The 16,575-nt window shown below is 38.1% G+C and overlaps 1 protein-coding gene and 1 pseudogene across 2 annotated transcripts; both read left to right on the top strand.

Annotated features, from left to right (window-relative positions):
- The first annotated feature begins 2,388 nt into the window (after positions 1-2,388).
- LOC131791498 (TNF receptor-associated factor 5-like) lies at positions 2,389-2,935 on the top strand (annotated as a pseudogene).
- Positions 2,936-5,444: 2,509 nt separating this feature from the next.
- LOC131777244 (fibronectin type III domain-containing protein-like) lies at positions 5,445-16,280 on the top strand. 2 transcript variants are annotated; one of them, XM_066174562.1, is made up of 10 exons: positions 5,445-5,541; positions 7,230-7,316; positions 8,265-8,555; positions 9,416-9,739; positions 11,733-11,835; positions 12,743-12,945; positions 13,562-13,703; positions 13,793-13,923; positions 14,153-14,308; positions 14,545-16,280. In XM_066174562.1, exons 2-10 carry the CDS (start codon positions 7,256-7,258, stop codon positions 15,291-15,293), a joined length of 2,160 nt encoding a protein of 719 aa, XP_066030659.1. In that variant the 5' UTR covers positions 5,445-5,541; positions 7,230-7,255; the 3' UTR covers positions 15,294-16,280. The 2 variants fall into 2 exon arrangements, with proteins under 2 accessions (XP_066030659.1, XP_058949473.2); XM_059093490.2 differs by lacking the exon at positions 5,445-5,541 and adding an exon at positions 6,074-6,263.
- The last annotated feature ends 295 nt before the right edge of the window (positions 16,281-16,575 follow it).

Raw genomic sequence — 16,575 nt, 5'->3', positions numbered from 1 at the left:
GTTAAATTTGATAAGTTGTCAAGGCCAAGGCAACTGGTTAATTGTAGATTACATTGAAATTAAAACGGAACCTTACTTGTTTATCTGCCTTACTTTATTCTTTCGAAAAACGATTAAAGAGGGTTTCAAATGATGTTATAGTCCTTTTGGAAAAAAAAAAATCTTTCGTTCAAATCGGTGTCCCAATCAGCACGTGAGAGTAAAACTTTTTTTTTTTATTAATACAGGTACTTGCTTGTATATGACTAATAATAATAATAATAGGACATTTATAATTCGCAAATTCTATAAAATGTTCAAATGCGCATGACAAAATTAAAAAACAAAATGAAAAGGCTAACAACCTAAAATTATTATTAAGAGTAAACTTACAATAATTTAAAAAGCTAAAATTACAACTAAAAATAAACTCACAATAATAAATATGACTACCTGAGGGAATAGGTTCTTTGAAATTTCCAGAGCTGGGAAATTAAAATGATCCGCGACACTTGGACTGAAACTAAACGCCCGAAACTCAAAGAAGCGAAGATCCCATTGAGGGCTCCAATCCATCCATTGGATAAAAACGAAAGAAGAGCAGACATAAATATATTTAATTCTTTTAAATCAAATTAGTCTCGAGTAATGACTTTGCCCAGCAGAATACGCTCGAAAAAAATCCCTGAGCGAGAATATCATATGATAATGATAATAACAATAATAATATTGATAACAATATTGTAACAGAGATTCAAAAGATCTGCATGCTGGGATCTGCGCAAATCCTCAGAAAGGTGTTTAGTGTATGAACAGAATATTGATTTGAGTGACTGATGCCTTAGGTTCATGGTTTGTTGCGCCCGGCTGATACACAAAAGCAAGAGCTCCAGCGAAGATTGTGATAGAACAGATAATAATGATAACAATAATAATAATGATAATAATAATAATCATGATAACAATAATAATTACAATAGTAAGTTTATTTCAGTGTCTCAGGGATGTAGTACCAGTGGATGACAGGCGCTAATACAACCCTTATGACTTACTAAATACCATTTAAATTACTGATATTAACAAATGCATCTTATTAATCAATACGCAATTTAGAGAAAGTACATTCCCTAAGATTCCATATTAAAAAGTAATTATTTATGTACAATTAACTGAAAGAAATGGAATCCCATAGCCAGTTAGAGGTACAGATATACTAACTTTCGGCATCAGACTTTGTAAAAGGTGTTCCATCACGAGGTAAGTACATGAACGATCGAGTTTCTTATCCGAGACAGACTTAATATTTTTCTCGATGATATTGTAAAACATCTGTCTCCCTTGTCGTTGGTGTTATTCGTCCCATACTCGCATTTTACGTGTGAATTCGAAATTGATTTAAGTCGGGGTGCATAGTTAAACATTAAAATAAATTCCCAAATCGTGAATAGTACACGTCCTATATTTGAAATATGCTCTGTACTTATTGAAATCAATTCAAACCCGGATAGCTGCTAGTATTTTTAGGCATGAAACTTATAATTTTGTCTTGTCAATTTATCCCCAAAGCTCGCACTCCTGGCCAAGGAAGTCTATTCTAGAATTCAACACAAGGAACACAATAAATTGCTTGCTGTGTAGGGACTTATTAGCTAAAAAGGATTCTGTGATAGTTCTCTAAGGAAATGCTGCAATTCAGGTGCGTTTTGCTCACGCAGTGCATCAGGCACTATATGACCATGCAGGAGAGCTCTGCCTTCTGGCGAGTATGCTGCTGTTCGTAAGTTTCAAAACTTTGTACTCGTTAGAGAGATAGCACACGATAACGAGCAATTTTCCCGGAAATTGAACCCAATTTCTTTGTTGATATTGACAGGAGACGCTAAAGGCACAAAGATGGGAATGAAAAAATGTCCAGAAGCGTGTTAAAATCATAGGTCTAAGTCACTCAGAATTTGTGATGATAAAGAGAAGAAGCGACACGAAGGAGATGAGCTGGTTCTTCCAGAGAAAATGAGTGATCATTTCCTGTACAAATTGTACGTCCTTTTGTTGAGATTTTAAGTTGAAGAAACTGTTTTTTCTTAGAACCGGTTTTAGATCTACTCTACTCTCTCACTTTCTTAAAACTCTATGTTCAACGAGCCTTTTTGCTGTATTTTTCTTGAATACTTCGAAGGGGAATATTTTCGAGGGAAGAAAACTAAAATTAAAAAGGTTGTTGGACGTTAACTAAAGGAGACATACAAAAAATGAGTGTGAACTATGAAAGTGCATAGATTGAAGTCCTACAGGAGAAACTTGCTAAAAAATAATTTGGTAATCTCTGTGGGTCGAGTTTTGATTCAAATAAGCATAAAGAAAAGTCTCGCGACACTGAATATTAAAATGCTAAAACGTCTTTCATATTCGATGAACGAGCTCCTGAACGTGTGTCTACTTTCTAATTTGCGTCGCTTTGATGAAGCCATTATGAGCCAGTTCGAAGGGTGATTCTGCTTTGAAATATATCATTGGAAAATTCAGAATTTTCAAACACTTCGTACAGATGCTATCACCGGAGCCATAGTAGCTCAGTCTAGCCCGCCCAATCGGCAACAGGCTTAATGGGTACAATTTCTGCATAATGATGTAGCCCAGTGGTGTCTATAGTGGGGTAGGCAGTCATGTTGCAATCTACGTCCACATGATGTAAGGAGAGAATGATGACTGATTGCAATGGCCCTTCTCTGGTGTCATAACGTTGTCAATCTTGGATAGAAGTGGTTCTGAAACCCTCGACGACATCATTAAGGTTCTGACAGCTTCTCGGAACCTAGAAGCATTCCTAAAGCTCCCAGCCATTTAGAACAGCATCGGATGTGGATTCGAAAGATTTGCTCCAATTTATGAGCTATCCCAGCCAAAACGTTTAAAGAACGACACCTTGGTCGTTAAAATGGAAATTTCACTCTGTTAGCATTCCTAGACCTGGATCTGGAAAAGGTGATACGTAAGGTTCATTTTAGGGCATAAACTTTGACCTAAGTGCACGTAATTTCTTTTAACTTTTTAACAGATGTGCATTTCAAGGTCACATTAGATTAATTAATTCAGTTAAGGTCAAATCTTGCTATCTCAACGAATTTTCTGCATGCTGAATTTTGGAAAGAAACCCATAACAAAAAACGATTTATGTTTTATAAAACGAAGGTGTTCATTATAGGTCAGTCTTGGTAACAAAAAAAAGGACAACGCTTTATTGAATTTGCTTACTGTAGTACAATGATCGGTCGATCAAAACGTTTGTTTAAGAGCAAAGAGCTTTATAGAAATAATCTAGTGATGTTGCCACACGGCGGCTCACGTTCCGGGCTCCAGCCATGTTACCACGAGTGCAGGCAGACACTCAGCTGAACTGAGTATCAGCGTTCCCGTAGATTAAATGTATAAAACATTTACCAAGGTGTGTGTTTAAAGATGTAAAATAGTCAAGTAGTTCATTAAAATTAATGTGTCAGTTTTATAGGTGCTCATACGAATGGTTATGTTCGGCACGACACAAACACGCGTCTTTAAGATGATAAACAAGAAAACAGGTATGGTATGTAATTTTAATCGATGAGGAAGTATTTTGTACTCCAGCTCAGTTGCAGTAGCTGAATAGTCCTCACTTATACGGGATAGATTTAGTTTTGGAAATTTTTTATCCTGGTTATTAGTTAACAGCACATTGCTGAATATCAGTGTTTCATCAAACTTCGAATAAATAATTTCAAATATATTTTTCTGGATCATTTAATTAAACCATCTTAATTTTGATGAGGAGGCAGAGCAGGCGAGTGGGTAGGGCCCTGTCTTGTAATCTTGTGGTGCTGTGTTCAAGTCCTTCACCCTGTTACTCACTATATATATTTGTTATCAGTTTCCCCGAGTTTAACTCCTTGGATCGCTTTTACTAAAGCCAACTTGGCCCCGTAGATCCTCTATGGGGGAGTAGCCAATTTATGTTAAATTTAATTGTGAATGAAATCTATTGAAAATAATATTTTTCTCCTTGTGGCATCCTCTCCCTTCAGTTTTTAAGGCTGGTTTTTAGTCGGTTGCCAAGAGCCTTTGGTAATTTTTCTGTTCACTCAGTCAAGTCCAGTTCTTTATCTTCAAAACCTTAATTTTTTGATAATGGTTCAAGTGAGGTCTTAAGCTACTACATCGAAAATAAGCATTCAAGCTTCGCCGATCCACAGCATCGTCACTCTAATGTCTTGCGCTGTAACTAGTATTCCAAATGACTCCAAATTTCAAATGGAATTTAATGTCACGCTTACTTACCACGCGACATAACCGTGCATGAGTGCATATTCTTTCGATCGAGACCCATGTCTAACCTGTATTTGCAAAATTTCCATATGAATGCAGTTGAGAGGAAAGTTCGTAGCTTGTTTACTTTGCTTTGGTATCCTTTTTATGAAGAAAGTATGCCGTACGCGAGCTCTGAAATCGATAACATTTCATGTCAAAATGAACTAAGTACATCAGTCACTGACTCGTCCAAGGCCCGCGCGTCTCATGTCAACATGTGTCATATTCGCATGTCATCATGGATTGTTTCATTTCCTTAGTGTGACCCTCAACTGCGCAGAAATGAGGTCAAGGTGTAATTCTCTCGTAGAAAAAGAGAAAAAGTCAAAAAGGCAATACAGAGGACGCTTCTATTGTGAAATGAAAAGAGCTGTCCACCGTTTCTCGATCTCGGTTGGCTCAGTTGATTCTAGAGAGGGGGGTTTGTCAAGAGGTAAGAAAAGAGGAACAATTTTGGAATATCTTGCCATGTTCAAATTATATAGTGTCCTATTGGATTGGTCCTGAACGAATCGGATCATCTGAATCTCTTCTTTGATTTGAAGTCACGGGAGTTTTTGGGCGTAAATGTTAACTTTTTCTGGAAGAATATATTGACCGTAAAACCTGTATAAAGGGAACTCTGTTGAACCGGACACTGAAAAGAAAGCTTCACGTATCCTCAGCCTGAGGACATAGGTTGTAACATAAGTTCCAGTGATACCCGAATTGAAGGATAGATCCTTCTGACGTTTTTATCATTACTTTTCCTCGTTTTTACTCCTCCTTAGCCTATGCGACTGGATTAGTCCAATTAAATCAAAGCAACCCACGTTTTGCATGTTCGTCTGACGTCATTGCTAAAGTAAATGAAAGATTTGTATTAAAAGTAAACAAAGCTAAAAAGAAAAATAGTTTTTTTTAAAATCTAATTTCAAAATTTCCTTTAAATATGGGGAATAAGTAACCTGCTAGGTCTCTTTAAGAAGTCTGTCTTTTCAAAAGTACTGGACGATTACATGGATACTGCACGCGGTCAATTTTAGACATTGTTATGTTAATTCTTTTGTGATCTGCTATTATGACCGCATACCAAGTAGTTGTAAACCTTTCTCTTGTCATGCTTCCATAATGAGTTGCGTTTGAAACGAGTTTAGAAGTTGATCAGTTGACCAAAGCGAAAAACTTTGGGTCAGAGTTCACTTGAAAAATAAGAATCAAGCGTGTCGCGGAAAATTTAACGGGGTGAGTGCAGAATACAAAATTAAGTTTTAGAACTTGCAGGAATCTAGATATTTCGATCAAACATTCATTCCTATTCATTGCTACTTAAATTTGTTTGGAGAATAACTTTTTACACTTATTTGGCGAAAACCGGCAGCTTTTGGATGCAAATAGCCGAAGGGCTCGTAAATTTGATTTGTTATTATGTATTTCCGGGCGAATTGGATAGAGAAAAAACTGACACTTGCAAATCTGCGGGGTGAAATGCTCAGAGCAATGGTCTCATTTGTAGCTTAAACTTTTGTTGTCCTGCCAACAATTGTTTTACAAATACTCGCCGCTTAAAAGTCAAATAATCTTTTGTTATTGTTGCCTGCAATAACTACATGAAATCATTTAGCTACTTTTGCTGGCTGTATCGTTCGTAAATTAGTTATTTTATTTGACGACGTATTAAAAAATCAATCATTAATGATATGTCAATTCGCAGAATCCAAAGTGATTAATTTTTAACGAGAGAACAAAAACTAAAGAAAAGTGCGTGTTGGTTGTTTTCGCCGAACATGGCGGTTCACACTTTCTCAGGCCGTAAGGTTTATTTCGTTTTCTTTTGTTGGATATGATATGTACTCATAGACGAAGCAGCTGCAGAATATCTTTTGAACTATTGTAAGCAATGTAACCGCTGTCGGCGATTGTTCGTCGATAAAGGAAGATATTTGAATGTAAATTAGATGTGACAGGTAAGTCGAAGCAGACTGCTTTAAAAAAAAATATATATAATGTTGCGAAGTGGAATACTTCTCTTGATAAGTGAAGTAAGGTAATTTCGTCGCCGAGGGGCTCTGTTTAAACCAAGCGAAAAGTCATCATCTATTTAAGTTGTGCTAACTCGTTACTGATTTATATATTTTGGTTGGAAATTAGAGGTTGTATTCAAGAATCGGTTCTGTACAACGGTTATCTGATACAAATGCGACTTGTCAAAAAAAAAAAAAGCGTATTATTCTTTCGAAATTGATGCGTAGTCTGTAACGCTAATCGAATGGAATAACTGCGAGATATTTCCTCGCCATTTATAGCTGTACCTCTTCGTTTGCCTCAATTTCTTTCGGTTTGAAATTAAATCAGGCTCCCGTGAAATTATTTGTTTATTCATTGATTTACTTTCATTCGACTAAGCGGAGTACATTTTATCGCATGTTCTGATCTAAAACGATTTTCGAGGCCAGAGTAAAATTCAGAAGATTATAGTTGTGGTTCTTACTCGAGAAAAGCTAAATAGGCTGCATGTGTACTTTTTAAGTAACATGAGGTTGCGTGAAGGTCATTGACTTTGCGCGTGGATTACTCTCGCGCGTGTATCAGTCGTGCACATCTGGTCCAGGTAGCTTTTTTACCGAAAAAAAAAACAAAATACAAAACAAATAAATTTATCTGGAAATCGTAAATTTATATAAAGAGATTGTAATGATTGCCGTATAAATTCCTCGCCAAACAAAATGTATTCAGGAAAAATAAGATTGGATAATTTGAACCGAAGATATTTTGTTTACTTTGTAACGGAGACTTTTAATAATTAATAATCAATTATTTTAAATTTATAGTAAGTGGGCCTTTTTCACCGTTTGCCTTATATTATAGCTTCAAATAACGTCACAATATAGTCGTCCATTTAATTGCTTATCTTGTCGTATTGGTCTTCCCAGGAATTAACACAACGTCTATTTAAACGATGCTGCGTCCGTTGTCAGCTTGGTTTATTTTACTTCTGAGGATTACTAACGCCAAGTCAGGTAGGAATAAGTTTGAACTTATTGTCCAGTCTTATCTTGGTGTGATATGACTCTTAATGGCACCACTGTCGGATGCCGCTAATACTAGCTTCTGATTGGTTTATATTAAGTAGATATATTTTAAATTATAAGGCCTTATCTGATCAATTAGAGTAAGTATTGAAAAACGGTCTGCTGCCGCTAATATTCGTATCTGATTGGTTTACGTCACTTTGATTTAGTCAAATGCAATGACCTATCTAATTAATTGATCTGTCCAAGATCGATCTAGAAAAAGATATAGGATTGATTGAACAGGTGTGAAAAAATCTGACTTTGAACAGTTGCCTAGAGGAATCGAATGGAAATTAAATGCTCGAAAATAAAATCGCGCGTTCGTTCTGACGAAGGGCTAATGCTCGAAACTTCAGCTTTAGAACTCTACGTAACAAATTCAAATTATTAACACAGATAATAAAACCAAATTCTCTTGTAATACCCTCCACCAATGCAGCATAACAGTTTCTTTAGAAACTTCCCGCCTCTATTAATGTGGTCGTGTTGTGGCAGACTAAACACGAGGTGGTTGTTCCTTGCAAATGGTAAGACAAAGGTCATTGGCTTATTCACTTAATGCCACTGAGTTAAGGATCTTCTCTGTAGGCTTATGTGTAGCAAGAATTATTTGAAATTCTGTGCGTTTGCGTGATTTTTTTTGGAGGGGGCAAAATCAGTAATTGGAGAATGCTCTCTGAGCAAGGACTTGAATCGAACAGCATGTGACTTCAGGTCTTTGAAGTCGAATGGGAGTGTAAGGTTCTCGATGACTGCGTCATCCTTACTTCCGGGATGGCGCTTCAATCATATTATTCAACGATTTCCAACTCCTTTGGCTGTAACTATTTCAGTACAGCATTAGTGAAACAATTTGGAGGCTTTAGCAAACTTCTCCTCTTCAACTTCTTCTAGGGGCGCCACCAGTCATAACTGATTTTCCATCGAGGGATTTGATTAAGCCTGAAGATGTTCGATCAGACTCTGGATTTCGTTTTCCATGCAAAGCAGTTGGATCCTTTCCTTTTAAGCACAAATGGAAACTGAACGGACAGGAAATTTCGATTGATCATCACTTTAACATCATGAAGGACGGGACTCTTACGGGAAGATATCTGGATGATACTCACAGCGGAATTTACCAGTGCATCGTGAAAAACAGATTCGGTGAGGATTTCAGCAGAAAGTTGAAAGTTCGTGTTACAGGTTTGTGGCATCTTTAAGAGTCTCGTTATTCTGAGTTCTGCACTCAAGCACTGTCCGTATTAAAAATCCCGGCATCTCTGTTTGATGGAAGTTTCTCGGTTTTGACTTGTCGTTGGACATCGTTAACTTTTCCCCGGCAATCTCGCGCCCAGGCCGTCATTTCGGGAATGGACTTGTAACCAGTGCATCACGGTAATTGAATATCCGGGAAATCGTACCCTGAGGCCGCATGTTATTTATCTCACTTTGGGGCTGCGTTCCCGAATGTGGGCCTGCGCAGTGTAACACCATGTCCCCATGTATGGAGTTGTGTAAGTGCATCTTTGTGATATTCCCTGACTGTATCACTTTTAGGCCGCGTTTACGGCTGGAGACTTGTACATTTGCCTTTGAATCAATGCTTGTCACAACCTTGAATATCTCAAAGAAAGGTCGCGTCACCAATGATGGACTTATGTCAGTGTCATTGACTTTGCCCGAAATATGCTGAATAAAGCTTAAATTCTTGGGGACGGCCTTGCATCAGTGTATCACCTTCTTCGAACAAGTAATCTTGATTTTAGGCGCCGTCCATCGGTGTGAACTTCAGTCAGTCAGAGTTTCTCTTTATTTTTTACTTTTTATCTCTCTCGACAAGTCAACCCAAGTACCGTTTAAATGATCAAATTCAAATTAAGCGTGAATCAAGGGGAGTGCCAACCATCAGTTGAAAGCATCCCCTAAGTCTGTTAACTATTCCAAGTAAAGGAGAAAAGAAAGTCCTTGAATCATGCGTTATCTGCAGCAATGATGGCATTGTAGTTAATACTGATTTATTCTGATCAAATTTTCTCCATGTACATGTACGTTTATTCTTCCAGTCGCCGGCCAATTTCACTACGATAACGACAAGAACGCCCCTGTCACCCTTGGAAAACCTATTGAAATTCCTTGTCCAAACCACGACCCTAGTTTTGGTGTAAGCTACCGCTGGGGTTTTTATGACTCTTCCGACCCCAGCGCGTTCAATCCTCTTCCTGAGGACAACCGTACAGCGGTGACGATGGATGGAACACTTGTGATTATGTTTGTGACGAAAGCAGACGTTAAGAAAGTGAATGGCATAAATGGAGTAGCTTGCGAGATGTCCACGAGTGACGAAGAAAGATACTCACATGTGGTGAAATTTCAACTTACTGGAAAAGGTATGAACTTTATGTGTTTAACTCTTTTTTCTCCATACTGTTCTCTATACATTTCTTATGGTATTGACAAGGAGAAAGTGTTAACCAATCAAAGCCTCTTGAACTGGTGATCGTCTCCTTTATTCTTGTGATCTTATTGTTTTATTCAGTGGTGCTCCGGTAAGGAGAAATTAGAAGCCAATCGCTCTTTGAGGTTAAAGGTTTAAATTTCACTCTTTATTTAAATGGAAGAATCGGGTGAATTTTCCATCGGGGGAGGGGAGGAGAGAGGGGGGGGGGGAGGGGTTACACCAGCTTACCGGCACTAAGTGTGCCACACCATTTTATCATAATTATAACATCACTTCTTATCTACAAAGGGTAACATGGAATTCACTACAGACACCTTCCTTAGATACACGTACAACCACCTGGTTTCACCTGTATTGAAAACAATACGTTTGAGGTTCTTCACAATCACCTTAACGAACAAAACACCGACATTCAGTTTACCAGGGAGATCGAAGAAGACGGCAAGCTTCCTTTTCTCGACTGTTTGGTAGGCCGAAACAACAACGAACTACGAACAACAATATACAGAAAACCGACGCATACCGACAGACTTCTTGACGAATCATCCTACAACCCGACTTCCCACAAAGCTACGACCATCAAGACATTGACAAGACGAGCGCAACTTGTTTGCAACACACCGGACAGTTTATCTGACGAAAACAAATACCTTGACCGTGTTTTTGACAAAAACAACTACAACAGTGACTTCATTAGACGAAACACTCACAGGGTGACCGACGCTACAGAAACTAACAGGGACTCCACATCTATCACGACTACAGCTGCTATACCCTACATCAAAGGCACTTCTGAGGCTATCGCGCGGATCCTACAACCTTACAACATTCGCGTAGCTCACAGGCCTATTACTACTTTACGACATTTGCTGACCAACGTTAAAGACAAAGACGAACCCAACAACAGACAGGGGGCGATTTATAAGATCGAATGCTCCGACTGCCAGGCCTCTTACATTGGTGAGACTGGTAGAAACCTTAACACGCGACTAACTGAACACAAACGAGCAACTAGAAATGGCGATGTAAACAATCACATTTCTGAACATCACCGACAAACTAATCACAGAATCGACTGGGACTCTGCTAAATGCTTAACCTACAGTACAAACTATTTTCAACGACTGACTCTGGAAAGCTGGTTCACTAACTTAGAACAGACGCCTCTCAACAGATGTCAACAATTACCTGCACCTTACAAACGACTCATTAACGACGTGAACAAACCGACAAACAGACCGACAAACAACAGACGGATCGAAACCGACCAATGACTGTTAACAAACTCTACACGAGTCTTCCAGCCAATCACATCACGGCTAAACAGACCAATCACGTTCAACAAACCAGACTTTATAACATCATCGACTGACAACTACTCCTCACTTGACTCTGAAGATGACTATCGCACAGATAGTCGAAACGTCAGTCACCAACAACAGTTCTTTTCAGAACTACACTCACCCGGACGATCACACTACACGAATTACCAAAAAAAGTAAAGAAAAAAAACATATTAAATTGCCGTTCTTGAGGGTGTTTCTTGCAAACTGAGCGATCTTGTTCCTTTTTACCTTTGAGAAGCATTCGTTCAAGACATTTTTGTATTCACTAGTAAGGTTCGTCAGTTCTTACGTGGTTGAGAGTTTACAGAGTTGCTGTAGAATCTTAGCAACTGCGTCGATTCCATGTACCTGCCCTTTACTTTTTAATATTTCAATTGCCATTGATATTCTCTTTGATTAAGAATAATCAGCTGAACTGTCCCTTTCAGTATTTCTTTGAAAGCCAGAGCTACGCCCAAAAGGGTCAAAGAAACATGTCGATGGTTGACCCTCTGTTTCTTGAATTTCACAGCTTAATGTTTAATTAATTTTACTTTTGTATTGCTTTTTTGTTGTTATTTTTGTTGTTGTTCCTAGAATCAACCGAAAAGATTTCACCAGTTATTTATTTTGCACCGAAGCCCCTTGAAGAAGCCAGAGAAGGATATCCGAAGAAACTTTATTGTTTGGCTGTAGCAAAGTAAGAAGAATGTCACCAGATTGATTTTTGTATAAGTAATAATTAATGTATTTTACCAGTTATTAACTTTATCGTCTGCATAAATGTTTATTCCACGCTCCAAAGAAGGAAAAAATGGATTTCATCGACCAATATTCAAGTTAAACACTTTTGTTTCTATACCGTCAGGATTGAAAACCATTTTTTTCAGGTTCTCTGTTCTCGTCGTGAAGTGTCTTATCATGGAGGGATTTCTGAAGAAAGCGAAATAACTCGAATCTAAGTCAACCGCTCAAACATAATAATGAAGATATAAAGTACATATCATCCAATTTTGAATTTTTTTAGTAACCAACTCTTCTAAACATCTGCCCGTACATAAACTTGACAAAATTATATAAAAAAAGGATTATAAAAAGTCTTCCTTGAGGAAGTAAACCAACGATCGTTTCTTAACAATGACAAAGCATGCGGATGCTGAGGTCTCCGTAGCTCCTCTTCGACTATGGTTGGACTATGAGTTTGCTATTTCGAGTTGTCTTGTCGTTTTTACCAGCACTAACATCAGCATTAGACAACAGAAATTGCTTGTATTTTGTATTCGTCTGTTCTTGCTAAATTGTGCGCTAAAAACATTATGAGACAGATGCAGAATTGCTGCGTCATCAGATTGAAATTGTATTTTCAGACGTTTCGTAAGCATGGAGGAGAAGGCGTAACGTGTGCACAATATTGAAGACAACGAATAATCAACATCTATTTTGTTATAGCAAATCAAAGTCGTCATCTATTCTACCGGGCGTCGATCCTTTGCCGCGCAAAGTGACGAACGAGCGTCGCTTCGGAATCAGCTGGTACAGGGAGATTGCGCGGCGCATATCGTTATATTCTCGGGTAGCGTTACCACTTGCTTTTCTTCTATCTCAAGGCCACCACCCAAAATCATATGGTGGAAAGATGGCAAAAAGATTTACGACGACGACAATGAGTATCATCTTCCGAGAGAACATTTCAACAGGCTTTTGTTCATCGACGAAGTTTCTAAGGAACATCAGGGGAATTATACATGTACAGCGGTTTCCGCGTCTGAGATGGAGCGTGTGTCGGCCTCCACCTTCCTCACAGTGAAAGGTTTGTTTTGAAGTCGTTTGTTGCTATTAATGAGAGGCAAACCTGTTCCATTTTCAGATATATTATCTGAGTCAATAAAACCCATGAACTAAACAATTCTTAGAAAACGAGCCCAATCACAAGTTTAAATATCAGGCACGTCTCCAAGATTTTGATGGATAGTATAACTAAAACCTCTGCCTGGTAAACGTCTAGCTACACAGGAATAACACCTACGGCAAACGTCGGGCTAACGTAAATGATCAGTTTATAACAAGTTTTCTTTGCGTTCAATTTTTACCCAGCGACTGTTGATTTTGGGGTCATTCACAAAACACTTTATCAATCCTGCTATAGGATTTACGGAGTAACTACGATGGAAGTTACGTGACCCGACCCAAACCTCACTCTGCCGCTACTATCGCGCTGTTTACTATTTCGCTTCGTTTACCTATTTGAAAGTCTGGAACAGGTTAGAATCACCTCTGAATAGGCAAATTTTTGTAAGTCCACTCCTTCTTCTCGTTAATGAGAAGTAGTGGTAACAACTGTTTTCATCGTTGTTTAGAATAAATTGCTTAAATAAATTAAGTATTTTCTTTCATTTCTTTACTTATTTTCTTAATTCCAATTGCAGCCTCTCCCGAATGGAAAGTCAGATTTCATCGGAAAATCCAAGTACAGAGATCAAAAAACTTATCCGTGATGTTGATCGCAGATGGTGTCCCAAGTCCTAGCTATCGATGGTTCAGAAATGGACAAGAAATTAACGCTTCAGAGTAAGGGAAATGACTTCAAAATTTCCTTGATGATTGACTGCATTTGATATGTTTAAACCAGTTTTATTTTTGTTCTCATATCTGAGCAGCTCTCGGGTGAAAATAGAGAAGAACAAATTACATCTGATTCACGTGGAGAGCTGGCACAACGCTGTATTTCAGTGTGTTGCAGAGAATGATCAAGGAATGAATGTGTCGTCTGTTTGGGTTGAAGTTGAGGGTAAGTATAACACTCTTCTCCTAGTTTCCTCCGTGTTGTAGACTTGAAACACACGTTGATAGACGCGCTTCATCAACTTTCTATTGCGGTATTCAACAAATAAAGGAGCCTCGAGTGTGCTCTTTTCTGTTGTAAAGCACACAGGAAGCTGCTAGAGAATGAAATAAGAGTAACAGAAACACAAGATTTATGAGGAAAATTGATTTCTTTTTTTTTTTAATTTCATCAGACTCGCCAACCAGCCTTACCCCAAGTTCAAGACGCGGATTCTTCTCAGATAATGCATTGTGGATCATTTTAACTGCTGCCCTAGGAGTACTTTTAATTGTGGCAATTATTATTATCATAATTTTTTATAAACGAAGAAAAGCGAGAGGAAATGAAGGTGGGTTGTTCTTCAAGTAAAACATTTTTATGTTAAAGTTAAATTTCTGTAAGGCTGATTCATGCCCAATTTCAAAACGTTTTGGGTTGATGAAGTTTCTTTTTCAAAGACATCTGTGGCAAGGCCTTTATATTTAAGGGAGACGAAAAAATCTTTGATTTACTGTATAACATTTGACTAAGTATGCTCAACAATTGCTATCTGGTATGACACATAATTTTTTTGTCATCTTTAAGAGAGATCAGATGCTACGGACGAAACTCCACAATACCTGGATGTACGTCAAAATAACTCATCCGTACCTCGGACGAATCCGACAGAAGTTGCGGGAGGAAAAGGAGCAAGAAGACGTGCTACTCTCCCTCCCCTCCCCCAGTATCAAGCCCTTGACCCAACAACTGCGGCAATACCAAGTTATGAACCAATAGACGCTGAGCAGGACCTCAATGATAGTGGGTTATATGAGAAGTTGGATTTTAGAACCATGAAAAATTGCCATGAGTATGATAATCCTGGGCGGCCTCTTCCTGAATATCTCGAGCTTGTAAATGACACGCAAGTGCCACCTGGAAGTATTGCGTCAAATGCACAAATGAAGGGACGTGGGAAAGATTATTATGTACCAATGGAAAATGGCGGGTCCAATAATGTTTTAAATCATTCTACGCCACATGACTACGTCCCGATGGATAACGAAATGCGCAGCAATGCCTTAAATAACTCTACGCCACAGGATTACATTCCAATGGATGCATCGAATACTTTGCCTGTGACGAGAAGATCTGATGGATCAGCTGCTGAAACAAGTGGCCCAACTTCGTCAGACTATTACCAAACCATGGCGAACAAGGGCGGCTTAAGCGAGCAGGAAAGTCCACAGACCTCTCCCCTTGGGGAGTATTATTCACCAATGGCAGAAAATACTCTTAGTGGAGCAGCGGGTAGCGGAAATACCCAGGATGAAGTCGTGTCCAGCAAACTGTGAAAACTGCGTTTCAGATGAACTCATTCCGAGAAATGCTTCTAAACATTTTCGCAAATTAAACTTTATGTCATTCAACCTGTTGAAGAAGAATCCGTTGCAGAGATTTCCTTGTAAAAGATCATACCATTGAGCTCGTTATTGACGTCATTTAGGGAACAGAATTGACAAGGTTGCAATCTTTATTCATTAAGAACGAAATTATATCTCCGCAGAGAATATGTCATTGCACGAAGATGTATGAACTTACACATTTCAGACTGCAACCTACATTTTGTTTTCATAAGCTATATAAGCTATACAATCTTCACAGTAAAGCATGCCTTTTTTATGTGAACCGCAAAAAGATTAGAAGGCTTTTTCAGTTTCTAAAATATCGATCGCGAAAGTCATACGCAGAGTAAAAAAAAAAAAAAAAAAGAAAAAATAAAAACAAAAATTTTGGTAACAATAATATCTAGTCAACAACATCGAGGAATAATGTAATTGCTACTCCTAAATATTTCATTTTTGAGCATTTATCACAGCTTGTTCCATTTTTTAATACTATCATCAATTTTAGCATCTAATTTTACATGTTAACATACGTTTGATAAGTTTTATTATATTTGATTACAGTGCGTTGTGAGCTTGTTTGCTATGCAATAACTACTGTGGGGCTTTTTACCTACTTGTTAACCCTTAAATCCTTAAGAATCACCAGCATCTAATTTCTTCTTACAAGATCACCCCTGAATCACTCGTTAAAGTCACGAGAATCAAAGAAATGTTCAACAATTAAAGGAGCTCTTGATTGTCTAATAAATTCTCCTTGTCGGCACCTAAAGAAATGTATCGAGAACAGTATGGAGAATATGCATACTGATGTAAGGCTGTAAAGGGTTAATTAAGAGGGCCACAAGTTTATTGGTCAGTTCACTATTAGTTGTTACCCTCTATAAATAAAGTTTGTTTGATTGACCTATTTCGCCCAATAGGACAAAAAACTCAATAACCCTTAAGAGTCATTAGCGTCTTATTTCTCCTTACAATATCACCACTGAATCACTCACTAAAGTCACAAGAATAAAAGAAATGATCACCAACTCAAGACACACTTGGCTGCTAGACAAATTCTCCGTGTCAGCACCTTAGTAAATGTACAGAGAACAGTACGGAGAATGTAAATACGGATGTTATGGTGTAAAGGGTTAAGGAATATGGCTATATCATTACTAATGATACTCTTAAAGGAAATAACAAAGGTTAAGGAAAGTCAATTCCTTGGCTCAGTTTTATCTCGGTG

The sequence above is a fragment of the Pocillopora verrucosa genome, chromosome 11, assembly GCF_036669915.1.
Source record: "Pocillopora verrucosa isolate sample1 chromosome 11, ASM3666991v2, whole genome shotgun sequence".
NCBI classification, from domain to species: domain Eukaryota; kingdom Metazoa; phylum Cnidaria; class Anthozoa; order Scleractinia; family Pocilloporidae; genus Pocillopora; species Pocillopora verrucosa.
This window is presented reverse-complemented; position numbering and strand designations above follow the sequence as displayed.